The sequence below is a fragment of the Phasianus colchicus genome, chromosome 18 (genome assembly GCF_987193195.1).
Source record: "Phasianus colchicus chromosome 18, bPhaCol1.hap1.1, whole genome shotgun sequence".
NCBI lineage: Eukaryota > Metazoa > Chordata > Aves > Galliformes > Phasianidae > Phasianus > Phasianus colchicus.
The window spans coordinates 8,978,653-9,006,124 of NC_143453.1; the positions used below are offsets into that span (position 1 = coordinate 8,978,653).

At 49.9% G+C, this 27,472-nt stretch overlaps 1 protein-coding gene across 2 annotated transcripts in view; it reads left to right on the forward strand.

Annotated features, from left to right (window-relative positions):
- The first annotated feature begins 5,575 nt into the window (after window positions 1–5,575).
- The window catches only part of TMEM132B (transmembrane protein 132B), a 174,517-nt gene continuing 152,620 nt past the window's right edge, over window positions 5,576–27,472 (forward strand). For both annotated transcript variants that reach the window (XM_090152722.1, XM_031592699.2), the window contains exon 1: window positions 5,576–5,717. In XM_090152722.1, the coding sequence (XP_090008848.1) occupies window positions 5,633–5,717 (85 nt within the window). In that variant the 5' untranslated portion in view covers window positions 5,576–5,632. The remainder of the gene's footprint in view (window positions 5,718–27,472) is intronic.

The window sequence follows — 27,472 nt, forward strand, 5'->3', positions numbered from 1 at the left end:
GTGTATATATATACATATATATATATATATATATATATATATATATATATATAGGTCTGTGTGCTGGAAATGACCTGCTAGCTGTAAAGCCTTGACAGGTGATACAAATTCTGTGCTCTGCAGACAGTGACCTCTGAGTGCCTCACCTGGTTTCAAAGATTGAGTTTCAGAAGTGCTGGGGACACAGCTGATGGAGATGAGGGGAGGAAGAGGGGTGAGTTGTTCCTTGAGGGAGGCAGAGGCAGAGCTGGCTGTTGTTCAGGCTTCCTGAAGCCAGCTCCTCCTGTCCTCCAAGCAACCAATGTACACCAAAGGTAAGCAAAGAGAAATGCAAGTGACCTATTTCTTTGGGTACTGCAACATATCTCTGTCCAGATGGGGGGTAGTTCAGAATGCCTGGAAAGGTGGGGGCAGCTCACCAGCTGGTAAAAAGGAGCAGAGAATGTAGCTTTCCTGCTGCCCATCTACAGCTATAAGCTAGCTGTGCTCTCTTCAGAGCCTGGGCATAAGGAAGTAGTGATCAAACATAGGGAAATAGGGGGCAAATGCTGTTTTAAGAGGATTCTTGTGAACTCAGGTCTTCTGTCCAGAGATCTGCTGCCTTTGGGCTGTCAGTGTGTAACCAGTGGCACCCAGTTATGTGTGCTGCCTATTCCCAATCTGGGGTTTGCAGTGCTTTGCTTGGAAAATACAGATACTTGTGGCACGTGTGGGATACAGAGAGCTCACTGCAGATGACTGTCAGCCTCTGGCAGAAGTGTTCAACGGGGGATCTTCAGAGCAGCAGTACCACAGCTGGGGGCTTTTCTCAGCTGGTCTTCTGCAAATCTGAGAGCACCTCCATAGCACTGTATGGCCCCATCCATTTGTCCTTGACTCACAGTTTAATTGCTGCCCTCTTATAAACGTGCTGTTGTCAGCTCCTCTCAAAGCAGGTACCTTCCCTCTCGCTGCCTTCTGATTTCAGTTCACTTCCATGGTTAGCAGTGGTTCCAAAGAAAACGAGCAGGCAACACAACTGCCCAAACAGGATGGAGCTGATAGAAGTTATGTGCAAAAGAGAAACTGGTTGTGTGAATTACAAATTCAGTGATTTTAAAAACAAAGGTAACTGCCTGATGGAGTCCACCTTCCCTGGGGCTGTTGGTGTCTTTTGTTCGGTGCATGCATAGTGAGAAGGATACTGCTGGCAAGGCAGAGCAGTCAGTCATACAGGCAAATGAGCGTTAAGGTAATATTAAAATGCATTAGTGGAGTGTAACAGCTTCATCCTGAGATGGAACTGCAGGGCTTTGGGGGTTTGTAGGGTCACCAGAAAGAAGCTGAATGCTGTCTAGTGTTGTAGCAGAAATGTACAAGCTTGGAGCAGCATGGCCAAGCTACTGAGAGCATGTGCTCCATTGAAGAGCTGATCAGTGTCAGCTGGAGCACCTTGCTCTGCATGGGCTGTGTGCAAAGCAAGAGTAAATTGGTGTGCAGAGGGAAACAGCTCCTGAAATGCTGTTAGTGGGTCTGAGGGCATCTCGAACAACTTGAGCTGCAGAACTGTAGGGTGCCCCCAGTACTCACGCTGCAGCCTCAGCTGTCCGTGCAATTCTCCTCATGGTTCTGTGGGTCAGAGGAATCCTTCTCAGCCACAGAGTTTGGGGGCAGAGCGGTGTGTGGGGGAGGGAATCTTCAGTGTGCTATTGCTGAGCCATTGTTGTTCTGTAGCATGTTAGCAAAGAATTAATTGGGCCTCCAACTTCATAATTACAAGACCTTAATTCTTGCCCTAACGCTTTTGACGAGTGCTTTTGCAGAGTTGGAGAGGGTTATCAGCGTTCTGCCTGAGCTTCTGGCTGACACAATGAAGACCCATAGACAAAAAAAACGTCCTCAGGATTGTTGATTATGATAGCATATTAACACACAGTTCACACTGCTAAGGAATCTGCTTTCCAAAGTTCCCTTTGTCAGCGCTGTTCCCTTTCCTGTAGCGATTTAAAGGCAGGAGTGGTTGGTGGTGCAGGGTAACATTCCCACCAGACCGTGGGGTTGAGCCTCTTCAGCTGCTGTTAGCTACAAAAAGGTAACACTGAACTGAAATAACCTGCCTGCAGGAAGGGAGCTCAGCTGAGCAGGTTCAGCTCCGTGCCTCCATGGGCCTGGCTGTGCCAGCCTGGCTGTGCGGCTGCTGTACTCACCTGAGGGTTTTAATTGGCCTGGTTCTTATGTATAATGAAATATGCCAGATACACGACACTTCATGAATTAATGCAGGAGTGTAAAGCATGGAGAGAGGCTCTCGTACAGGGTTTGTTCTTTAATGCAAATGCCAGCCTGGCTGTAAATGGCTCCTGTTATCCCGCATCGCGGGGCCTGCTTCACGCTTTGCTTTAGGGTTTATTCCTGTTTGCTGAGCCGTGCTGCTGTGGGGGGACGAGGAACCGAGGAAGGAGAAGCCCAGAGCAGCATGAGGAGGCTGCTGTGTGCTGGGATCGCTGTTCCAGCTGTGCTTGGTGCCGCCCCATTGCATTTGTGTGCGATCACTCTCCCGTCTCCCACTCTTTCTGTTCCTCCTGGTTTGTCTCCCTGGCTCCTAACTGGCAATGCAGTTCAGTATGGAGCGACTCATCGTTCTGTTAGGATGCAGCTCCTGCAGCACAACAGCCCTGCCCTAACGGGGCCGAGATGTGCACGGCAGTGCGAGGAGCTCAGCACAACAGCCGGCTCTCAGCTGCCTCTCTAATAGGCTCAGCCCCGAATTTAGGGTCGCTAAATGCCATGTGCATACTTGAAGGGCATGAATGTAATTAATATTACGCTGCATTGATGTGATTTGGGAGCAGTGACACACCACCATCTCCAGGCCTGGAAAGGAGCATTTGGCATCACCGCCCGACCCCTCCCGCTCCCCCGCACCTCCCCAACATTCATTATGCCTTAAACATTCTCACACTGAGTTTTTCCAATGGTCTAATTATAAACTTCATTATAATTGTTCATTAGTTTTATTTTGTTCAATTAGCTTAACAAGTTGCCAAATGAAATACAAGGCTGGCAATTAGCTTGATCTGATTGTAATGAGCCACTCAAATTGGGTCACCAAATATGTGCATTTATGGCACTTTTCCTTTTTTTCCATCGGTGAACAATAACATAAATATTCAGAGCATCTCCTGCTTTAAAGAGTGGAAATTTCCCCACTCATTTGTTAAAGTAGAGGTGACAATCAATAGTTTTGTGCCTGGGAGCCCCTGTCCTGCAGAGCAGGACGTGAGGCTGAGCTGTGAGCAGCGGGGTCCCTTTGCCCTCGGGTCTCCTCATCTCTGCATCCTACCAAACGCTGCGTTCAAACACCTTGCAGGCATTGCCCAACCAGCAGCCCCAGCAGTGCTGTGCCCTGAGCTCTCCCTCAGCTCCCATAGAAGGAAAGAGGGAAGGCTGGGGTGAGCTCTCCTCCCCCAGAGCTCCCATAGGAGTGGGGCTGTGCTCGGAGCCATCAGCCCTTCCCTGCCGGACCCGGGGGCTGTGTTGTCCTTTCAGTGCCAGCGCAGCGTTTCAGCCGGGGCACTTTGCACACAGAGGGGAGGGGAGCACTTCGTGCTGCCTGAAAGACAAATCTCCCGGTGTGGCTGCAGCGGGATGCGCTGCACTCACAGCCTCTCTGCTCCTAATTCACTTTGCTCGCTTTCTATTAGCTTCATTCCTGCTGGGCTCAGATCAGGCAGGGATAGCTGTAAACAGGGCCGTCGCAAGCTGCTAAAATTGCAGAAGGGCCGTGCCACACATGGGTTTGCATTCGATTCGAGCAGTTACAGCCGTAATCTCCATTAATTTTTGCAGTGCTCCTGGTGGCAGGAGTCTCTCCTTTTCATTAGAGAGGCAGACCTGAATTTCTGAGGATGGGGGTGCAAAGTGCTGCCTGTCTGGGCTTGTGCTGAGAATTTCCCTTTTCTGTATCAGTGCTGGCCTGGCCTGGAACACTTCCCAGCCCTCCCTTGAGGCCCTGTGCTGCTTGTGCCCTCCCACCCACCTGCTGGCACTGAGCAGTACAGGTGACAGCACGGCATGCTTCTGATGCAAAGGTAATTCTTAATATGGATGGAGCCCTGTGAAAAAGAACAGCTGGATCTGATTGAGGTGCTGATTAAACCCATATCTGTTCCACCTGCTCTGGAGCCAGAGAAGCACAGAGCCCCTCGCTGAGCATCTGTGCTTCTTTGCCACTAGGGACCAGGAGCTGGGTTGCCCCAGCCTTGGGCAGAGAGCAGGGAGACTTCACAGCACAAACTGTGCGTGAACCCCGTGAACCCAGGCTCATTGGAATTGAGGGCTGCATGTTCTGGTTGGTTCAAGGGCATCAGAAATGCGGTGTGAGATCGCTCCTCTTTGTTTTGACAAAGCTAAGAGATAAAATCAGGCTCCTCGTAATTATGCAAATAACAGCATCTCTGTGGCATGCGACTGATTCTTCTGTACACAATTATTTCCTTAAAAGTGGGTTTTATGACCAGCTATTAGGGCAAATAAAGAAGGGATAACCAAAGGATGCTTTATGATCTGAATGTTGAAGAGGCCTCGCTCCCAGCCGCCGTCGCTCTGTTTGGGTGCAGCAGTAAAATACGAGGCTGCAATTTGGTACCGCGTTTGTAGGAGCGGCGATGATTTGCAAACCAGAGGACAGCAAGTGCAACAGAAAAGCGTGCTTGTGCAGGGAGCGGAAAACCCAACTCGGGGACCTGTTTGCAAAGCTGGGGAGGATCCCAGAGGGACGCTTTCTTTGGTTATTCTCCTGTTTTACCTTGCTGGATTGATCGCAATCGCAGCAACGGCTTCCCGAAGGGCTGCGCTGGCTGTCACCGCCATCTGCTCTCCAGCAGCGTGGCGTTCAAGGGCAGAGGTCTGGGGCTGCGCCCCGCAGTGCTGCTCTGCGCGCACCGCGCTCCGCGACGCCCTTTGCTGACCGCTGCCTCCGCGCGCCCCTCGGCGAACCCCTCCGCGCCGCTCTTCGCAAAGCGCCTCGCGAGGCTCTGCGAGCGGCGCGTTCTTTCGCAGCGCCTTTTTTGCACGGCTCTTCGCAAACTCTCGCGCGCAGCGCTTCGCGGGGCTGTTTGCAAACCGCATCGCACCGCTCTTTGCGGAACGCTTCTCCCGTCTCCTCGGCTCGGCACACCCCTTCGCGCCCCTCCCGGCCCGCCGGCCCCGCGCAGTGACGGCGGCGGCCGCGAGGGGGGAGCCGCGCTCTTCCCTCCGCCCCACCGCGCTCCGCTCTCTCCGCTCCGCTCCGCTCGGGCCGCCCGGGGCAGCCCCGCCGCCGCCGCCGCTCGGGGGGATCCGGCCGGGCCCCGGGGGCAGCGGCCTCGGGCGGGCCCCGGGGCGGGGGTGGGGGGCGGAGGAGCGGGGAGCGGGTCAGGCTCGCACGCGGAGCCCTCGCTCAGCGTCCCGTCCCCGCAGGTGAGCGGGGGGCAGCGGCGGCCATGCGGCGGTGAGAGCGGGGCGGTGGGGCCGTGCCCCCCCCCCCCCCCGATCCCCAACCCCATCCCCACCCCCCGCGGGGCTCCGGAGCGGGGGAGCGGCGGGGGAGTGGTTACCGGCGGCGCCGCGACACCCCCGGCCCCCGCCCGCCCCGCGCCCATAAATCAGCACCATGACTACTTCTGGGCATGGAGCGAGGAGGATGCTCCCCCCGGGCCCCGCGCTGCTCCTGCCGCCGCTGCTGCTCCTCTGCCGAGGTAACCCCTCCGCCGCGACCCGGCAACTCTTCTCTTCTTATTATTTCTTCTTTTTTATTATTTCTTCTTTTTTAATTTTATCCCTAATCCTCCTTCTTTTCCTCTCCCTACCCCCGCTTCCCCACTTCGCTTTTCTGAACGCGGCTCCGCGCGCTGCCCGCTCCGGGTCGGGGGACACCGGGTGGGGGGGGGGGTGGAGGAGTTCGGGGGTCCGCAGGCGCTGGGGAGGGAGATGTGGGGAGCGCTCCGGGAACGCGCTCTTCAACTGTTGCCGAGGGGTTTCTTGCATTACTTGCAATAAAATTGGGGTTACGCGGGCAGGGTCGGGCTCTTGTGGGGGTTAAAGGCTTCCCCTCTGCGCTTTCAGCCCCCGGTCCCGGTTCGGAAGGGGCTCCCGGAGCAGCTCCTCGCGTGCTGCCCGCTGTGCCCGGCAGCGGCTGCCCGGAGCCCGGCGTTACGGAGCGGCGGGGCTGCAGTCGCGCGGCGCTCCGCTCGGCCGCGGCACGGGAAACTTCCGAAACGAAGCCGGGGGGTGAAACCGAGCGGAGGGACGCGGGCAGCGGCTGCAGGACGAGGAGAAGCGATGTGGGAAGGGTTCCCGTGGGGCAGGAGGGGCCCTTTCCTGCCCGGGCTGTGATGGGGATCCTGCCGAGCCCGGGCGGTGGGCACAGCAATGCTTTCCTGCGGGCACCGCGATGCTCCGCTCTGAGTCTTCTGCATTTAACCAAGGAGAGAGTTAAAAACAGCGAAGGAATGTAGGAATGTGTTCTTTTTCTGTGCTTTTTTTTTTTTTTTCTTCCTTATTGCTTTGCCACGTTAATGGTAATCTTTTCTCTGCTGTTCCCCTCTCCTCCTGTGTGGGCAGCTACCATGGTGAGATCGGGCTGTGGGTGTAATGCTTCCAGCACGGATCCGAGTGCTTCAGCATATGGAAAGCCGGCTGTGGCTGCGGGCCTCCCGCCGGCCGTGCTGTGCCCTGTGGGTGTGGGCTCTGGGGGCACAGCAGGCGGTGGGTGTGTGCCACGCACACCTGTAGCTCCCTATGGCTCCCCGTGGGGCTGAGTCGGGTTTGCTGCCACGGCATCAGTGTGGGGCAGCTGCTGGAGGTCGTGTCCAGCCACGAGGCCTAAGGACACAGCCACCCGTTTGCCCAAAGTTCTCCAGAAGGGGTCTGGGTGCTGCGTTCAGACCTGAGGAGAGGTGTGGGACGGGCAGTGTGCGTGCTTTGGGATGTTTGTCCCCGTGCTGCTTTGCATAACGAGTGCCTCCATGTTGTGGTGAGGCTCGTCAGGAGCAACACAGAGCAGCTGTTCTGGCTGCTGTACAACAGGTTTGCAGAGTGCAGTCCTGGAGTTGTGGGTTATTTTCTGCACATCAGTGCAAGTTTCAGCGTTTTGCCCAATCAGACTCCAAATGGATGTGTTTGAGGGGCACTGGGTCAGCCTGACATCGCCACGCTGCCTCCAGCTCTGGCACCCAGCAGGGCAATGCATTTCGGGCGTTTGGCTTCTGCTTTCTGTCTGTGCAGGTGGTGAAGCTGCTGTGGGTCTGGGCATCGTGGGGGCAACGCTGTGACCTGGGCACCGCGGGGCCTCTGGGAGGGAAGAGCCCGCGCTGCCCCTGGGTCTGCTTGCTTTCTCCAGCTCTGTTGCAGAGCTCCATGCGCTGACACCTGACTGCAGCTGATCGATAGATTCTCCTGAGGTTCGGATGCCAAAACAGTTACATTAAAAAACAAATCAATACAGTCCAATTAATGTGCTGTATTATTACAGGGGATGATAGGGGCTCCGCAGCTCCTGAGCGCCGTTAGCTCCGTGTTTAAGGCAGCTCAGCGTGGCAGTGAGACGCGTTCCATGCACTTCTCGTGCTGTGATGTGAGTTGCTGTGACTGCAGGCATCCCTGTTCTCCCTCCTCCAGCTTTTGTCCCCATCCCGTCTGCATCTCACGGAGGAGAGATCAGCACCCTGCTGACCTCGGGGCAGGGATGTGCTCCTCTTGGTGGGGTGGGGGATCCCCGTGCATTTCCTTTCTCTGGGAGTTCCCATTGGGATGCTGGAATCGATGGGAAGAGCCTTGTGATGCACAGAGCGCTCCTTGGGAGGGTTTCCTACTCGCACAGGTTGGGCTGCAGGCTCAGGTGCAGTGCAAATATTAACATTTCTTTCACGCTATCCAGAAATCCTCTTGCTGCACACTTTCAGCTTTTCTTTGTTTACGTAAACGTGTTTGATTTCTGACAGCGTTCAGAAAGCTTCATGAATTTATGATGTGCTCCAGATTCGTGTACGCTTTCTCCCTTTATTTTATTATTATTATTTTTCTTTAAAAATGCTTTCTTCCCGCATTTTGGCGATGAAATGGAGAGAGAGACACGTGCCAGCAATATGTTGAGAGGCAGCGTAAACACCATCCTTTATGGACCATCAGTTTGTTCAGTTTCAAAAGCAGCCCAGCCTCCCGCTTGATCCATTTGCTGTCACAGAATGGGACCAATGGTTAAAGGGGTGGGAGCTGCTTGGGGAGGAGCAGCTGAGCCTGGGCTGTGCGTACATTCACAGGTGGAGGCTGTTGGCAGAACAAAGGGTGAGGACTGGGAATGCTGGTGCTCCACAGGTGCAGAGAAGGCCATTGCACTGGCACTCATCTTGCACAAAGGCATTTTCCTCCAAGGTGTTTGGAAGTAATGGAGCGGCTTAGTTACTAACATTATTAAATCCTCATCTCTGACAGCCACGGGAATTAATATACAAAGGTTTCCTCCTCTTTTTTTAATGCAGCTCAGTTACTCATTTTCTGTCTTTTGCTTAGGAGTAGCCCACTGAAAGTTATTACTGTGATATTGGTGCTCAGAAAGGTTCAACTCCATCATTAAGAAAGGAAAAGGCAAGTGAAACATAAGACAGCTTGGATTTTATTGCAGTTGAGGTATTTTTTTTTTCCCCCATTTCAAATATGATTCATTCTTCCATCTGTAGCTCCCAGAGGGGGATGAGAGCAGGTGCTGCTGGGCTGCAGTCCGTGTGCTGGGAGCACAGTACCCATGAGGAGCACAGTGGGGTTCTGCCCCATTACAAGAGTTATGGGAAGTCTTTGGCACAGGGTGAGAGGTGGTGGTGATGTTCTTATGGCTGAAATCAGCCCCCCAGCCCTGGCACGTAGGGAGCAGGGCTGTCCTTTCAGGGGCTGAGCTGCAGAGCTGTTCTGTACCCTTTCAGAGCCCAGGTACCCATCCACATCACACACAGCAAATGTGTGTGCAATGCTCTTGGAGCTGTGCTGAGCTCACTGGTGTGAGCTGGGCCCCAGTCAGTGTGCAGGACCCCGTCCTGCCTTTATCTCCTATGGAAGCTCTCTCTTCCAGTGGGGCACTTGCATTTATTTACTTCACAGCTTCTCCCATTAGTATAATCATTACTCCTCGGACTGGGTTTGAATTCTGAGCATCCCACTGTGGTACTTAAAGAATTAATTACAGTGATGAAAGAATTCCTCTAAAGACTCCTATGAATTGGTCTGGTTGAAGTGTTTTAGCTTTGCTTCAATTGGTGCAGCTCTTGTCAAAGGATTGTGAGAAAATGCATGGGTCAGTGATTTAGATTAGGCAAATTATGTTAGAAAAATTGATTTGATTTAGAAAGTGAGCTTTCAGATGGCGGGGAATTGCCTGCTTCCTCCTCTGCTTTGCTGCTGTTCCCTGAGGATGAGCAGGAGTGAATAACACAGGGTTAATGCAGGGGCTGTGCAGGAGGGCATGGCTGAGGGCTGTGAGCCACTGCTTGGCTGCGGTGGGATGGAGACCAGCAGTGGGTTCCTACAGAGCCCCTGGGTGCTCAGAGCCCTGCTCCAGCTCTCCTGACCCCGTGTTTCCCCGTCAGAACGGAGGTGCCCCAAAGTGCTCGGGGCCATTAGTGAGTCTCACTGCTGGCAATTAGGGTTAAGGCTGAAGATCCCCCAGGAGGGGAGCAGCCCCCCGCCAGCAGCTGAGCTCAGCCTTGCAGTGGAGGGGTTGCAGAGCAGCAGCCCATCTGTCCGCTTGGTGGGAGGAACCTGTGCTCATTGCACAGTAATCAGCCCCCTGGTGTTTAAAGAAACAAAACTGCTGCAGGTTTCTTGCTTTAATGTAGAGAACGGGCAAAATCTAAAGCCCGTTAATGTGCTCAGAGTCAGTGGGGCTTTGCTTGGCTTTTTTTTTTTTTTTTAAAAGTGTCTTTTGACAAATAGAAACTGTACCAAATTAAAAAAATAATATAGGAAACAATAGATTGCCATTGGTTTTTGGGTAGCCTGTATCTGCTGTAACATTTCAGGGCCATTCTTTCCTCCCCAGTGGATGACCAGTGCCATTACTGGCAGGGGATGCTTCTCAGGTGGTGGATGTCTGCATGCCTCTTGCAGCAGGTGATGCGTTATGCAGGTCCATTCCCTGCTTCAATAGCTTGGCTGTGTTTGCATTAAAAGCCTAATATTCAGGGCTTTTAATTTGTTTGTAAGAATTTGCTCCAGGCTCTACCTCGGATGGAGAAGTCCAGGAGCGTTGCTTTATTTTTATAATCTCATTTCATTATTTGTGCATTTCTCTTTTTTTTTTCCTTTCCCATTAACCACGAGGGCACAAAAGCATACAGGCTGCTTGGTTCTCACCAATGTGAACCAGTGGGCAGCGCCATGGAGGAGAGTTCTGTCTCCATGTGGCTGAGTGCTTGCTGGGATCACAGCAGTGACTGCAAACCCCAGCAAGCGCTGGGGGGTCCTGGAGGAGTTGGGAGTGGGAGCCCAATCCTGAATATTTTACCCACGTCCCTCTTCTGTTGACGTGAGGTTTGATGTCTGAGTCAGAAGGGGAACCAGTTAGGGGGCCTCATCTAAGGAGGTTGAACCAACAAGAAAACGACTGTAAGCAAATCCTAATGGCTTATATTCCTCTTTCCTTTGCGACTGTAATACTGTCTTTCCTTCCACCTTCTGCTGAGCTGTGGAAATACTCTGCAAAACGATATTTTTGAGTTGATAGAGAAGCACGCCCCTGTCAACAATTTTCCTCTATTGCTCATCAGAGATGGGCTCTGCACTGAAGTGATCTGTGCCTGAAGGCACAGCGGCAGCCGGCGGTGCTCCCACCTCCCCAGCAGTGGCGATGCTGCGGCTGCACAGATGTGGGCTCCCAGCCTTGCAGGTTGTGAAGGCAGCAATGCACTGATGATGGATTTTGTGTTAAAGGTTCCTATAGAGAACTGGTCCTGGGTGCTGGGGTGCTGACATACCAAAGTGTTGGCTACGTTACTGCAGAAAGGTGCTGCCTCCTTCCCTGAGTACTGTGGGGGGTCATGGGCATGTAAGCATGCAGAAAACAAGCTCCCACCTTTCTCAGTCTGTGTATAAATGCACACGTGTGTGCTCTGACGTTAAACTGGCAGGGTGTTAAATGTTTCCCTTTCCCAACCATCAATTTCAATTGAATTTCATAAGCCATTCAAGTTCTCTGCCGCTGCCTTTGCTGTTCCAGTTACGTGAGCTCCAGCCATTTAGCTGCAGGTCCTGGGGCATGATTGCTCTGTGGAGCAGCAAAAATAAATTGGTTCCTGATGTAGAATCTTTTATATATATATATTTTAATATCTCTAACTCACTGTGAATGATGATGTTGGGCTTGGCCGTTCCTGGTCCAGTTTTGCTTCACCCCAACAGCATTTTTTTAAAGCCTGAGTGCTTGGGGTGAGCAGCAGCATCTTGTGCATATGGGAGGAGGGTTTCTTTTGTTGCTCGGGTATTTATCTTTAGAATCGTGGTGGAAAGATTTGACTTTTTTTTTTCTTCCCCTGTGGGTTTGAAATGTTTGAGGACAATTCTTACTTGGATCAAAGGAGATCTCCTGGCAGCCCTCTGACTTTGTTTCTGTGCCGGCAGCCTGACAAATAATGAAAAAGCAATCATTTCCTCTTTCTCCCACTTTTATTTTTGGGATAAACGAATGGCTAAGATCTCTGTGCTCAAAAATAATTGCTCGTGGCTCTTAGAAAAACAAAAATCCATAACACTTATCCTTTAAATAGCTGATTTGATCTTTTCTGTTGGTTTGTATGTTGCACTGGTGAGCATCTTTGCTGTCGGTTTGAACTTGACCAAGCTTCTAATGGGGCTGAGCAGATTGCATCTGCTGGAAGGGGTCAAAGTCAGTGACTTTGCTGCTATACATGGGAGCTCAGCTGCAGGGTCATGCTGCCATGGTCCATCAATGGGACTGCACAGCGTAAAGCTAAGGAATCTGCTAAAAAGTAGAGAGAATGGGGGGAAAAAGAAGTAATTTTATTTCCTTCGTGGGACCTGAGCTGGTTCTGTGTCCCAACCAGTGCTGACCTGCGCTGCCTCCTGCAAAGCTGGGCAGGTTGTGGGGATGGCTTCCATCCTTCTTCCTTAATGCTTCTGCTGTTAATTGGTGCTCTCAGCCTCTGCTCCAGCTTAATGGAGGCTGCTGTCTGGGAATCGTTATGAATGGTTATGGAAATGCATTTAAACGCTCTGAGATCTGTTGTAATTTTTCCTTTATGGGATTATTCCTTCAGGAGGGATAAATGCACCCTGAGTCCCAGGACGAATGATCCTGTGGGTCCTTGCTATGATTTGGGAGAGAAGCACTCAAGGTCAGGCTGGACGGGGCTCATTGCACCTGATGGAGCTGTGGGTGTCTTTGTGCACTGCAGGGGACTGGGACCAGATAGCCTTTAGAGGTCCCTTCCAACTCAAACCATTCATAGCAGTGCTTGTGTTGGTCTCTGTGATTTTTCCATGGTGGAGGCTTTGCTTCTGCATGGGGACAGAGAAGCTGCAAGTCTGCCTCAAAAGCAAGGAAAGGGGCGAAGGGTGTTTTCCCATAAAAACGTTCCCAGGTTTGGGGATGCCTGAGTTGCTCCTGTTGGTTGTCCCAGGCTTCCAGCTGCCACCTTCCACTGGCAGAGATGCAGAGCCTTCTCCGTGGTGTTGGAGACCTCTGGGGTGTGATTGCTCATGGTGTCTCGGTGGTTGCAATGGAGCTGCAATTGCATGGTGCTTCACGAAAGTGGCTGCGGCCTCCTGAGTGTGGCTGGGAAGTAAAACAAGTGCTTGTGTTGAAAGAGCATCGTGAGTATTGCTTATTTTGGCTCCCAGAGGGAGATGCGAGTGGTCTGATTCCCATACTCTAAGAGCAACGTTCAGCCAAAATAACAGACTGGAAAGATGAGAAAAGACTGCTACATGCCAAAAGCAGCAAACTCGTGAAGCAGAGCTAGAGACAGCTTAACAGCTAGGGACAGAATAGCCCGAGGAGCCTGCCAAGGAACCAGATGCTGCAAATGAAAGAACTCTGTGCCTTGGGTCTGCCTGCAGTGCGGGGGCTGGGATGCTCCAGCTGCGTGGGGTGCCCCGGAGTGCTCACATGGAGAGTGGGGAGATGACATCCATGTGTCTGCTGCTGTATTTCTGTCCCTGCCCTGTGTGCCTGGTGCTGCCCTGCTGGGGTGGGCTGTGATGGGCAGGGAGATGCGGTTGGGCTGAGCTCTGAGCCTTTTGGGGCCCATTTTGGTTCTCCATGTAGGACAAGTTCAGTTGAGTTTTAACATCAGCATCTGCACGTGGTGTGTGTGAGGTCAGATCTCAATCTGGAAACCCAACTGGAAAGTTGCTGTTACTTTTCTCCCCAGTTTATTTTTACCATTCCCATTAAAATAATTGCGGTTGTAGCAAAGGTGAGCAGCTGGGTGTGACACGATTTGTGAGTAACACCCATCACTGCCAAGGCAGAAAAGCTCCACAACAAAACGTATTATTCCTGAGGCTGTGCCTTGGAGGAAAACGGGATAAAATAATAACTAAAAAAAAAAAGCATTTTTGTGGGCATGCTTTTGTGGGAACAGGAAATCAAATGGGGAAGAGAAGCAGGGGGAGACCTCCTGTGTCACTTCAGCTTGGGGACACCATGAGAGCTGAATGGCTGCTTATTAATGTAATAAGGCAGAGGCACAAGCTGGCATGCCCGTCCCCACAGCAGAATCTGGGGGTAATTTTAGGCAGCGTTACATCTTCCCATCTCCTGAAAATCGCACCCTGGGCGTTGCTTTGATTTCAGCAGATCAGCACCTGTGGGATCGATGCGGGCAGCCCGGGGTCCTTGGCTGCACCGTGATGGGCAGCTGAAATCCCTGTAAGTGACCCTGCAATGAGGGCTGAGTCATTACCGATGGTTTTTTTCTTTTCAGTGAGGGTTTCTGCTAACACACAGCATAACTTAATGGCAGAGGAGATGCTGGGTACTGGCAAGGACCCCGATGAGGCTGAGAGAGGGATTTCCAAAGCAGAAACAAGCTGTTCTTTGCTCTGAGTTTTTCCTGCCAATTTAACATATTCATGAAAATTGCCTCAATTTAACTTCAGGGGAGAGGAGAAGCGACAGGGCTGGTGTAGCTGGAGGGCTGCATCCAATTCCATTGCTTTGCTGCGCTTTAGGTTTTCAGCTGGAGGGTTTTGGTTGTTTTGTTGTGTATTATTATTATTTTTTTTTTAAACTGTACTTCCTACCAGCACCTTTCCACACCTGGTGCTTTTTAGAACTGCCCTGCAGTCTGCAGGAGGAAGATGCTGAGCAGTGTCATCTCTGGCCTGCAGGCAAGGTCTGGACTGCAGAGGAGAAGCTGTGGCCATGCATGCTCCTCCAAATAATAATGAAATTAAAAAATCACTGAGAGAACAGCATGCCTTATGCCTTCCTCTGCCCAAGCGTGGTCCTGTTGGGGGATGGCAGTGCTGATGGACGTGAGCCCTGCAGCGTGCTTAAGGAGTTTGTGGGATGCGGGTCGCAGAGTTGAAGGTCCAGCAGCCCGAAGGCGCCTCTTTCTTGTCTTTGCGAATGTTTCTGATGCTGTTTAAATGCTGTCTGTGAGCTTTACCGGCAGCCAACATTATCTCATGCTTTCATTTAAAGCCAAATCGGAGTGCCTGTTCCGTATCTCTAAGAGGAATATAAAAGCCCTCTTCGTGGCTTTGCAAACAAATGGAGATTGACAGCTACTAGTTGAGGACCCAGCTGCTCTGACAGCGTTTGACACGGGGATGCTCAGGCTGTGCCCATGAGGCACTGCTGGGACACACGTGGCCCCGCAGCGCTGAAGGCACCGGGCAGGATCCCACTGCTCACACACAGCAGATGCACAGCAGGGCCTAAGAAGCTGTTCCCTTCCCAAATACAGGTCTGGGGCTATTTGGCCACAACGCAAAAGCTTGAAGATTTGTTCCGCTCATTGCGGGTCACCTTTAATAATAACCAGTGGACTTTAAATCTCTTAGAAAAGGTGGAGCACTCAGTGTTTTGCATGCAGCAGTTCCTTGTGCCTCTCCCTGCTTGTGTTTTGCTTGCTGCCCAAACCTCTTCTTTTGCTGGGTGCAGGCAGCACTGCTGAGCAACCTCTGTGGGCGCCACGGCCGCACGCTGGGCTTCCATCTGCAGCCCCATCAATGGCATTGACTGGGGGAGATGGCAGTGACTGTGGAGCTGTGCAGGAAGAGGCTGCTGGGGGGGCTGGGGCCGGGGAATGCTGCTTGCAGGGATCGATGCTCACAGCTATTGACCACAAACGCTTTGCATCGCATTGAGTGGCGGTTGGGTTAGTTCATGAATGTATGGATGTCATTGAGCGCTTGGCACAAAGTGTCCTGCTCTGCGTTGGTTGGTCTTGAGTTGGAGTGAAGCAGCTGTGCGATCAGTTCTGAGCAAAATGGAGATACGGGAATAAAACGCTTTTTGCATTTACCCTGTGTCTGGAAGGGAGGTGCTTGGCATACCTCTGCTTGCTGATTGTACTTTCTTTTCATGGTTTGGAGCCCAGGGACATTAGATATGTATAGATATAGTGCTATTGGTACAGCATTTGTGCAATGTTGGTATTTGGAGATGATTCTCAGAGAACTTTCATTTTCCATGCACAAACATGCCGCAAACACACACATTTGTTGGGTGCCTTGGGGGTGACTCCAAGCCTTTCAGATGCATGATGGGGAACTGGAGGCAAATGTTAGCTTCTCTTCTGTGATGTTGCGCAGCAGCCACAGCGCACTGTGACCAGGTTTTCATCTTGGTGTCCCCATCTCCCATTGCTACCACAGGGATGGTCGTGGCTGAGGATGGTGTGCCTGGTCCCAACAGTTCCACCTTGCCTCCCTCTGTTGATTCAGCCTCTGCAAGGATAACAGTGATGTGCAATGGTGTGAATGATGCAGGAGGCGTTGTGTGAGGCAGGTGCGTGGGGTGGGGGCTGCAGGTGGGACAGCTCTCCATGTATTTCCTGACCAAGCCTTATCCCCCATCCCCTCCCCTCCTCCTTCACCAGACCCAGTCTTCCCTTTGCTGCTCGCAGTGGGGATATAAATGCCATCAGCAAAACAGCAGCAGCAGCTCCCAGGCTCATTTCTGTTTGAAACCATCCTCCAGAGACTTCTTTTTCAGGATTTGCTGGGCTCCTGAATTGTCATCTTATCATAAAAAGGGAAATAAATCCTTTTGTTTGCCCTGCGCATCCGTTCTCCCCAGACCCGTGGCAGTGTCGGAAACGCTCTGCCTGTCGTGGAGAAGTTTGAGCACTGGCTTAACTGCTGCCTCACCAGGCAGCGCTGCGAGGGGACGTGCTGAGGATTGGTTCTGTTTGTTCGTTAAATAAAAGGAGCGGGGAAATATCTCATTCAGATGCGGTATTTTCTGAGAGCGACATATGCTGTTGACTCACAAAAATATGTCTCCTCTGGAGAGCCCTTGTGTAAGAAATCTCTCAGCCTTCAGTTCCTCGTCGGTAATGAGACTTACTTTCTTTCAGCAGAGCTATGAAAACCTTGGATCTTAGTTCTCAAAAAAATGCAAAAGATGTCAAATTATAGAAACGCAATATTTGATATGTTAATAACCAAGGAGGCTATGAGAGAGGAAATGGAAACATAACCTGAGGAAAGGCGCCGTGTTTCTGGCAGCGGTGCTCCCCTGGCTGCTCTGTATTCCTGTCCGTGTTACCTTGGTAGCAGTTTCCGACGTGTCCCCAGGTAATGGAATGCGTGCAGCCCTACGGATCACACATGCATCACCACGGTGCATGCAGGCGGTGTTTGGCACTGTCCTGGCACGGGGTGCTGCAGGAGCAGGCACTGCCGTGTCCCTTCTATCCCAGATGGCCTCGAGTGGCTCCTTGTGACATTTGGACTTCCTTTCCTACTTGTCCTATAAGTGCCTATAGAAAGGCAGAACCCTGGGGAGGTGGGATGTGCTCATGTGTTTGGCTGGCAGGATGTGCAAGCAAAGGAAAGTTTGGTCATTGCAGGTTTTCTCCTGCTTTCTGCTCACCCTTTTGAGGGTGATTCTCCACGCCGACTCAGATGCTTTAACACTGTGCTCTGCAGCAAGTCCTCATGCGTTTCCTCCGTGGGTCAGCACACGATGTGTTGGGTGGGATGGCATTTCTGGCACTGGTTTGCAGGATTGGTCTCAATGAAGCTGCTGTATTTCTAGTCCTCACCTGCAACAGTTTTTCTTCCCTTTGTCCAAGCAAAGGCAATTACCATCTCAGTGAGGCAGTTTAGAGCTATCTGAGCCGTGGTGCCAGCCAGGGCTGTCCAGTGGTGTGAAGACAGCATGGAGGTCCTGCTTGTGTTCATCATAATGCACTAAATTGAATGGAAAGTGCTTACAGAAGGTGGGTGGCACAGGGCATAGCCAAAGCTGAAATCCGTTTTGAGGAAGTATGAAATCCTGTTTATGTATTTATTGGTGCTGGGGAGGGATGCTATTGCATGTTGGTACAGCATTCTTCGTGCCCACTATCTATGTAGCTGTACTCTTCTGATGCCACATGCAAGGACAGGATTAACTAATAAAGTCATGCTTTCCTATGGAAAGGGCTGCCATGTTGCATCTGCTTGCTGTGCCATGTTGCATGTGTCCTTGTTCTGCGGCCTGTATCTGTGGTTGTTATGTTGCTCAACCAAATCCCATGAAAACTAGGGAGAGAGTGAGTCACAGAAATGCAGAACAGGGCTCCCTGGTGCAAATGGACGTGGGGAAGGTTGCTTTGTGGGATCGGCTAGGGATTGCAGGCTGTCTGGGTGTTGGAAGGGACCCATAAGGGAGGAGTGGTGGTCCAACACCTGGCTCCTCACAGCACCACCCAAAAATCAAACCATGCTGGTTCCCTTTTATTATTTGCTGCCAAGAAGTCCTTGCAGGATAGGTAGGAGAAATAAGGAGGTACTTGGGCTTCTGATTCCAAGGCGTCACGCTTTGCTGCTGTTGTGGAGCTGTGAAATGCTGCATGAGCAAATTAACACTTGGAAAGCGAGTGCTGCTAAAGCAAATGTCAGGGCTTGGAGCCCTGCTGGGTGGCTGGGGAGAGCCCTGTGGTTTTTGCCATTGATCACGGAGGTGCTGCAATGGCTAATCCTGCTCCTTCCTCGGCAGTGCTCCATGACACCTTATGTACTCAGTGGTACAGGTCGGGTCACTGCCTTTCCTATCTGTTGTGCAACGTGAGGCTCTTGGGACTGAAGGGCAACGCTGGAAATTTGCACAGAAATTGGAATTTAGCTGTGAGGATTCAAGACACTTATTTTGCTTGGATTATGTTCCTGTTTATCAGCATTGGGAGGTATTTGAGAGACCTAAAAATTGAATTCTAGGTTTTGCATTAAAAAATAAAAAAAAAAACCCACCCTCTTAGAATGGGTTTTTCTTTGTGGAAGTTGGATACTGAGTATAGATCTGACTCTCCCATGTCTGTCTGAAAAGGATAAAGGATAAACCAAGCTTATTTGTAGAAGGCATATAATAAAAAGAGGAATGAGAGTTTGAAAATCCCCCTCTGTTGGCCTGCTTTGACTCACCGGCACTGACCTGGGAGCTTGAGTGACTTTTTAGAACAGTTTATGCTTGTTTTCTTTTTATCTCCTTGAAAACTAAAGCTAAGAAGAAGGCACTAATGGAGACTTTGAAGCACCTATTAACTATCATTTTCGATTAAACCATCTCGCAAGGAGCCTTTGGGAGCTGTGGTTTGAGGAAGGATGTTATTATTATGCCGTTTTATAGCAATACCAATTTTTAACCACAGAATATGTTCTTTTGTCATTAAGTAACGGGGAGAGCAAAGAAAATGAGGAACCTGAATTATAATGCTGATGAAAATACGCTTATGGGATGCTGTTTCTCTGCCGGTGAGAATAAATGCAGATGTACCCTTGCTGGGCTGGAGCAGCAGGCGCACCTATAGGGGCTGCTCCAACCTTGCTGTGCTGCTGGGCTCCCTGCAGGACTGGGAGCACTCAGCAAACAGCTCCTATTTACATAAAGACTTCTATGCTCCCCTCCTGAATGTACCATTCACTTTGGAGATACGCCGTCATCTAACAGAGGAATGGCTGTCGCAGTTAGTAATGTATTTTTGGGATCTTTGAGATTGGAAGATGCTATCAAACTCTATGATGTCTGTTATTTTAATTTTATGTTCTGCTCTACACAGTCCTGAAGCCTAATATATCTTCCATTCTGCTGGAGGGAACTGGCTTCTTTGTGAGGTTTTACAGGCTGTTTCTGTTGTGCTGTGGAATTCAAATTAGGGATAATTCTATTCTGTTCAGAAAAGAAAATCTTATATTAAGATGGGAAGATAGGCAGTGTTCAATGCCAGTAAAGTGTTGGGGAGCAGAGTCCGTGGCAGCTAGGCAGGACTGCGAGGTCATGGGGATTCCATTGTGGGTCTAAAGGGACAGCAGACCTTCTAAGTTATTGGTGTTCCTTAAAAGAAAAATGAAGAAGAAATAGGTCTAGTGCAGCTCCTTCATGTCCAAGAACAAACCGGGCTGCATCGTATGAGCCTTTCCGGGTGTCCCACTTGCCTCAAGCTCAGCACAGATGGACTGAGCGCAGAATTAGCTCAGGCAGCTTTTCAGGGAGGGTGACAGCATGAGCTCTGCTGCTGGAGCAAGGACGTGGGGCTGTCCTTTGCATCGTGCAGAGGTCTCATATGCCTGCAAGCTCTGCGTTCTCCCTTGGGTTTGCTGAGTATACCCTACCTGTTGTAGAGCAACCTCGCCTTGTTTTAATAAATGCTACATAGCTCTGTGCTTTAGCTCCACAGCAACTGGGTAAGAACACTGGGAAAAAAACATTCTTGGCGTTCTGTGAGCCTGCAGAGCTGAGTTGCTATGGGTTGTGTTCTCGCATGCGCCAATGTGAAATTAAAATACAGAGAAGGCTGAAAAAAACCCAACGGCAGTACCAACCATCTTCTTCAGCTGGGTTACAGCAGCCATAACTAGAAAAGATCTTTCTGTCTCCCATTTGGGGAAAAAAGCCAATAATGTTGCTTTTTAAACAATTTTCCCCCTGTGGATGTTCTCCTGCACTGATCTAATGTTGATCTAAAGGCTGGATTGCCAGCCATGGGAAATAATATTTATTTAATAAGCCATCCCCATCACAAAATCCCTTTGGACTTAAGAAAAAGATGTATAGAATAAAAATGAAATGTAGTGGAGGTAAACAGAAATTTAATAAGGTTCTATAGGAACTCCTGTGCAAACCTAAGGAGTTTAATAGAAAATGAGAGGTTATTTTTAATCATCCTCTGGAACTCCATAGCACGGTTTTAATTAAATTATGTAGGCAGGGTAGAAAAAAACGGAGGAAAGATGACTAATTTTCTATTAACCTTTATTCAACTTTTTCGTAAAATAAATTAAGTTAATGACTCATTTCTGTTTGTGTCGCCTTGGTGAAAGCTCATATTTACCAAGTTAAACTTTGTCACCAGTATCTCCAGCCTGTCCCTGTCCTCGCTCTCCTTGCCCGGTTATTCTGCACTGCAGCAAGGTGAACCTATGGAAGACATGAGGCTGTGTGGGGCTCTGAGCCCTCCTGGCTGATTTATTTTGGCACTGTGAGATTTTCTGGATTATTTTTTCCTGGTTTGTGTGATTCACCCTGGAGAAGGGACCATCCTGAAAGCCAGAGGCTGAGACGCATGAGGGTTATAGGTGCAAAAAGTGGATGAAGTCTTGGGTTTTGATCCATAAGGAAAGATTGGGAGTGCTCCACTGTGCAGATGTAACTCAGTGTGGATGAGCAGCGTGCAAAGAAGCCATGACTTGCTGGGGTTGAGTGTTGGGTGAATTATGCCTTGGAGAAGGTTTAGGATTGGAATTGTAAGAAAAAAGCACTGAGTTTATGCATATGAAGTAAGTTTTGTGCTTCCAGGCTGGAATGGGTGTCTGAGGGAACTAGCGTGATTCTGGCCACCATCAGGTCAGACTGATCCCCTACAGATCTGCTGGGTTGTTTTCTCTTTTCGGTCTTGTCGGATTGGATTCACTGTGTTGCTTTAATATCTGGAAAACGAAGGAAATTAAAGGAAACTTGAGAAAGTCGTCAACCTTTTGGACACGTGTAATTTTTCGCTAGGCCGCACCTGAGCCTGGTAATGATTGCGCTCACATGGGCCATTGGTCTCTTAAATGAAATTTCATCCTGTGCTTTGAAAAATGCTTGACGTTTCCTGTAGTATGAAGGAAGGCAAGTCCAGAGATACCCCTTGAAAACGGCGTTGGTAATTAATCCCACGAGGCTCATCAATGTTGCTGGTGTCTCTATTAGTTACGTACAGAAATAAAGACAAATGGCTCTTGTTATTAGCCCCAGGAACGCATAAATCTTGCTTGTTTATGGGAGGAGGCAACGCAAGGAGACATTATGTTACGAGGCTTTTCGCTCGATTTATGGCGTGCTGCCTGCCTTGCTGGGCTGGGATTTATGTGGAAATGTGAGGGTGGGTGCACGGACCTGGGATTACTTGTGTTTATCCACAGTGTGCCCTGCTGCTGCTGCAGTCCCCTCTGTGCCCTGGGGATGGGAAATGCAGCACTGCTCACCTTGCTTTGGATCCCTGTTGGGGTTGGGCTTTGGCTGCTCACGATGGCCGTGTTTGCCATCCTACAGAAGTCTGGGTTTGGCTGGATGGGTGCAGATGGCATTCAACTGGGGTATCTGGGCTTGTTTTCCCTCCGTGCCTGAGCAGTGCTGTATGGAGCCTGACATTGGCAAAGCCAGTAATGCAGCAGGAGGGGATGGCAGCTTCTTGAGCCATCGTTGGTTCCTCAAACAGTGTGGGGAGGATGGAGAAATTTCCTCTTGGTTTTGAAGTGGAGGAGCACAACCACTTACTAACTCTGTGGAGCTTGTTTTTGCGGTTGATGTAATTAATTCTGCTCTTTTAGCTCAGGCTGCTATTTTTATCAGCCCTGGACTTGCTGTAGTAACAGCTCTGGGGCAGACCTCCTGTTCCTCCCAGTCCCGAGTGTGAGGTACAGCTCTAATTATATTTACAGTTAATTCACAGGTCACCGAGTGGAGCTTAGGGCCGGTTTCACAAGTGCTTCGCTTTGTTATCAAACCACTAATAAATACGGGGAGCCGTCATGGGCAAAGGCAGGCAACAGCATCCTAACGAGGGTGGAAGCTCGCGTGTCATTAACTCCGCGCTGCAGCAGCTGATGGAAGGCAAAGCCCTGCAGAAGGAGCGCGCGGGACATAGCGGGGCATCCATCACAGAAATGATACTTTACTGAAACACGGCTTAATTGGTGCGTAAGCTTTCCTACTCCCTTTTGAATCTTTAATGATTACTGAGGTATTTCAACAGAGGAGAGTAGGAGATAGCCGTGCGTTTTAAGTTATTAGGCTGGGATCGGGAGAGCTGCGCTCAGCTGGCTCGGAATTTCGGAAGACGCTTGGTCTGTGCATGTCTCAATTCTCTGGTTGTAAAGCAGAGATAATGTTTGCAAAATGAGGCTGCCATCGTAACTGCTGCCTGGCTGCCCTGAACCAGGCACAGGACCTCGTACAGCTGCCGGCTCCAGCTGTGCTGTGGGCGAGGGCTGTGCGGCCAGCTGGGCACCCATGGCACTGCTGCTTCCCCACGTGGGATGGGCACTGCAGGGCAGTGCTGGCAGTGGGCCTGGGAGATATGAGCAACCTCTGTGCCACAGCCCTCCCTGCGTCCCATGGGTTTCCCAATCCATGCATGGTGCTTCTTAAAGGGGCAGAATGTTTTTCTAACAGCCCACTGTTGAGGCTGGGGTTAGTCTTTGAGATTTCTTAGCAAGCACTATGTTGAGGTCAGAGAATCATAAGATGGCATAGGTTGGAAGAGACTTTAAAGATCACCCAGTCACACCACCTGCTGTGGGCTGGTTGCTTCCCACCGGATCAGGCAGCTCAGGGCCCCATGCAACCTGGCCTTGAATGTCTCTAGGGATGGGTAAGGCCAGCAGATGGATTCACTCCATCGCTGAAATATTTTCAGTCTCTTTGAGAGCCCCATGTGTGGGGTGGAGGATGCTTGGTGTTCAGAAGTACCATGGATCATTGATTTGTCCGACTGGGATACTGGATATACAGCATGGCACTATTACGCCTTGCTTTCCTTCCAGGGATAGGCTGTGTGTTGATTAGAAGCTCATCTTTATTTCCACATTTCTTAGCCAAGCTGTAGGTGTCAAAGAAGTTTTTAGCAAGTACAACAAACTGTCAGACTTATTCAGTAGATTAAGCCCTTTCCTCAACCAAAAACCCTGCCCTGCACTGATGCTCTTTGTGATGTGAATGTTGCTGTTTATGTTTAAAGCTTTTTTTAGCCTCCCGAGCCAGATCAAGGGGAGAAGTTGGACACAGGCAGTGAGCAGAATGGAAGGTTGCCCATTAACAGATAGAGGAATCAGGTAGCTTTCTTGTGGCAGGGCCATGAAGGAGGCTGAGGTTCCTGTAGTACTTTCCTTTCCCTGAATCCACTCATGGCTGCTTAGGGTGAGCACATAATTCAGGTAAAACTGCAAAAAGTGAGAAAGAGTCCATTCTGTCCCAGCCCTCCCCATCCTCAGCCTTGTCATCCTGCGCTATTTGGCATTTTCTGGGAACCTGAATGTGCTTTGCCTGTGTGCAGTGTGCCTGTGTCCCTTCTCTGAGTGTTATCAGCCAGGCAGAACAGAGCACCATGTGTTTTTCCTGTTTCTCCAGGTTGTGTCTCCCAGCACTACAGCAGCTTGCTTTGCTTGATAAGGCACCAGGTCTTTCACCTAGTGGCAGGGGAACACTAAAGACTGAATTCACCTTCAGCAAAACTGGTGCTCTGCATTTATCTTTCCTTGCTGGTTGCCAGCCATAGGGACCCTATTAAGTTTGATCCAATTAGTAACTATTGTATTTACTTCGTATTTGGATTGGAAGCTGGGTTTAAGTGCTTTCATCCTGTATGTGCTGACAGAGAAAGGGTGAATGCCTCAAGTGCCCCGATGTCCCATTTCTGAAGCATCGGGTCCACCTGCGAGTTCCTGCGGAGGAGGAGAGGGCAGCGCTGTGCTGGAGCAGCTGCTGAGGAAGCTGTGTGTGCAGACAGCTGGTGGGGCTGGCGGCCGTGTGCTCTGCCCACAGGGACAGCCCTGAGCAGCTCCTCTGTGCTAAACTCTGACCTTTCTTCTTCCTTGTTCTTCTTTTTTCCCCCCTTCTTTCCTCTGGTCTGCTCTAGAATCGCTGTAGGTCACCAAGAGGATGGGGCTGGTATCAAGCCGTTACCTGCTGTATCAGTAATTAAAATGAGCCATTACAGCAGGAGTTATATTGGGAAGGCAAGCTCTGAGCTGTTGAGTATGCAATTACTTAAACTCTGTAGGTGCTTATGTTGCTCTTGAGAGTCAGAGTTGAGCTCTTAAATCACTTTGACTCTTTATGGACAAAGTAGTTATTAGAACTGGGGGCTTTTTTTACAAGACCTCGTGTTTGTGAGACTTCCCTGTGACACACAGAGGTGTTTGCAGAGCTGTCGCCTATGTGTTTTAATGACAGGAATGTAGCAATGATTAATAGCTCAGGCAGCCCACGATGGCCTTTGTGCTTCCAAAGCAGTGGAAGACAGAAGATGCTGTGCAGAGAAACACGAAGCTCTGCTCTCGGGATGCTGTACTGGACACGTCCGGTGAGGCTGAACGATGTGCAACAGTGCTGCTTAATGGAGAGCTTTCTGTAACAGCAACTAATATTTTGGGTTGGGTAAGAGCCTTTGTAAAAGCTGGGATAGTGAGCTTTTCCCTGGCTTCAAGGCCTGAAACACATGGGGAAGTGGGTAGCAGTTAGGGGTGTCGGGATCATTAATGCATAATTAATCCTACTCTTCCTACTGCTATGCGAGCTTCACAAACAAACTGCACTGGTTCTACCACTTCTCATAACGGAGGGCAGCAATAAACTAGTTCAAACGGGTGAAAAGTGCCTCAAAATGCATTCCCATTAAGAACCAGCTGAGGTTGCTAAGGCTGCAGAAGGAAGCGCGGTGCTGGCGGTGGGCTGGGGGTGCACCGGTTGTTTGCCTCTCTGCTGCAGATGGAAGTGCAAGACGTGTTGGAAAGGAAGCACAGAACTTTTAATTTGTTGCTCATGCTTGCGAGCGGCCCTGAGTTAGCAAATCACCAGGAAACCGGCTAAAAAGAAGTGATTTTGGAGCAAATGAATTGTTAATTATTGCGCTCCTGTGAATTCCTGTAATTTCAAAATCGTCCTGGCAGCGGATCAAAAGAACATGTGGTGCCACAGCGTTAGAGTATTTTTATTTATATCTGATTCACAATTGTCTCCATGGCAATGTGAGAGATGAAGGCAGAGGGAAGAAATGAGTTATCACATTATTAAATGACCCAGTGGAAAAAAAAAAAGAAAATTAAGGCATGTTAAGGATTAATTTAACATTGTGGAGCTGCCTGGCAAGCCATTTTCCATTAGTTAAGGATTTGTTAGAGTTTCCATTATAAATGTGTTTTTGAAGTGTTTATTACTATTTGAATTTGCATCAGGCTGCAACTTTGTATACGGGTTCTCTGAAAAGTGTTTTATAATTTTAAAATGCACCAAGTAGGCCAGTTTATTAATTCTGGAACTTTTTGTTCCTCTGCTTCTTGTAGAGAGTGGTGTTTCTCTGCTCTAATAACAAAATAATGGCCTTTTCCCTTCAAAAAAAAAAAACAAAAAACTCCAGACCCTCAGCCGGAGGACCAACCTTTCCTGCATTTTGATTTATTTAGTTATTGCAAATAGAGTTTGGGGGAAAACTGTGCATGGCTTCTGCAGAGGTGAGCACAGCTCGCTGCAAATTGAGCCGTCTCGTTCTGAATATTGTCAGTAGATGGATGACTAAAATGGAACAAAAGGCTGCTAAAAATGAGCATCTCTTAGAGGACATAGGTTTTAGTTGCTTTGTGTGCTCTTGCATTTTTATTTTTTTATTTATTTTTGCCCCCCAGCAGAGGGGGAGGGAAAGCCTTTCATTACTGCACACGGTTTATGCAAAATCCCCCTGCTCTCAGTGCATTATTGCATAATGCAGGGCTGTACTTTCAAGCTTGGCTAGCTGTGATTAGAAAGCTAAATGGGGGGGAAGAACCCAGCAACTTCTGTTCTAAGGGAGGTGCATGTTTGCATCCTCCATCAACCCGTGTGCTGGTGGTGGGTGCTGTGCAGGAGAGTGCTGGAGGCCCTGGAGTGCCTCACAAGGGCACTGTGAGCAAGAGACCCCATGTTTACCTACAACAAAGGGGACACTTCTCTATTAACTGCAACTTCATCATTGGCTGCAGAGCTTCAGACACCACAGAAACTTGGCTGCAGCGCTGCACTGCTGTGGGTGCTGAGTGCACGGTGCCTGTAAGAAAGCCAATGGTGCAAAAGGTACCGCTGTTTAAAAGAGGAGTCGGGGCTTTATGGAGCAGCACATTTATCTCTGATTCCCAGAAAATCTGTGAAGTCTCTGCAGGGCTGGCTCCTGTCCATCTCTATTCAATATTTTCATTATCAATCTGGTTAATGGAATGGAGAATACGTTTGTTAAACTGACAGGTGATACAAAGTCGGGAGGGACTGCAGATTCATGGGGAAAAAAAGTACCGGAGTGCCTTCTTAAAATAATCTGGACAGATTGAAATGGTGATCTGGAAAAAAGGATAAAAGGGCCAAGTGATATCTTAGGGCGAGAATCGCTGCAGATGGCAAATAGCAGGCGAGGCAGTGCTTCAGGAAAAGGATCTGGGGTTGCAGTAGACCATCAGCAGGACAAAAATCAGCAGTGATGAAAGCAGCGCTCTGCAGGACTGTGTGCAAGGAAGACGTGAGGAGTGATGCTCCTGCTCCAGCAGCCTGGGAGGGCTCAGTGGGAGCCTGGCTGCTGACCTGTGGGCTGGCAGGGGGGGAAGCCCTCGTGTCTTGCTGGAAATCTCAAAGCAATTCACGTGGGCTGGGTGTGAGGAGGTGCTGGGGGAGCATTCTTCTGGGAGGTGCACCGTGCCATCTGGTTCTGCAGGAGTGCTGAGCCTTGCTTTATATCTTCTCCAGAAACTGTGGTGCCCAGCTGCAGTGTTTATACAGAGGAAATGATCTGCAGTGCACAGTTTTTCTGCGTCTCACCCGTTGCCTTGGAGGTGTCTCGTTTGAGCACTGCCCCAGCTTGACTCTGCTTAGCTTTCAACTCTGATTTTTTTAAAGAAGTTACTAAAAAGGTGACAGCAGTGAGCAGGGCAGAGCTTGTTGAGTTCTTGTCACTGAAATGCTACTTCACTTGATTAAGTCCAATGGCATCTTTGCATTCAGCTAACTAGCTCTCTGCAGGTGATGGAATAACTAATCAGAGTAAAAACATGAAGTGAAATGAAATATAGA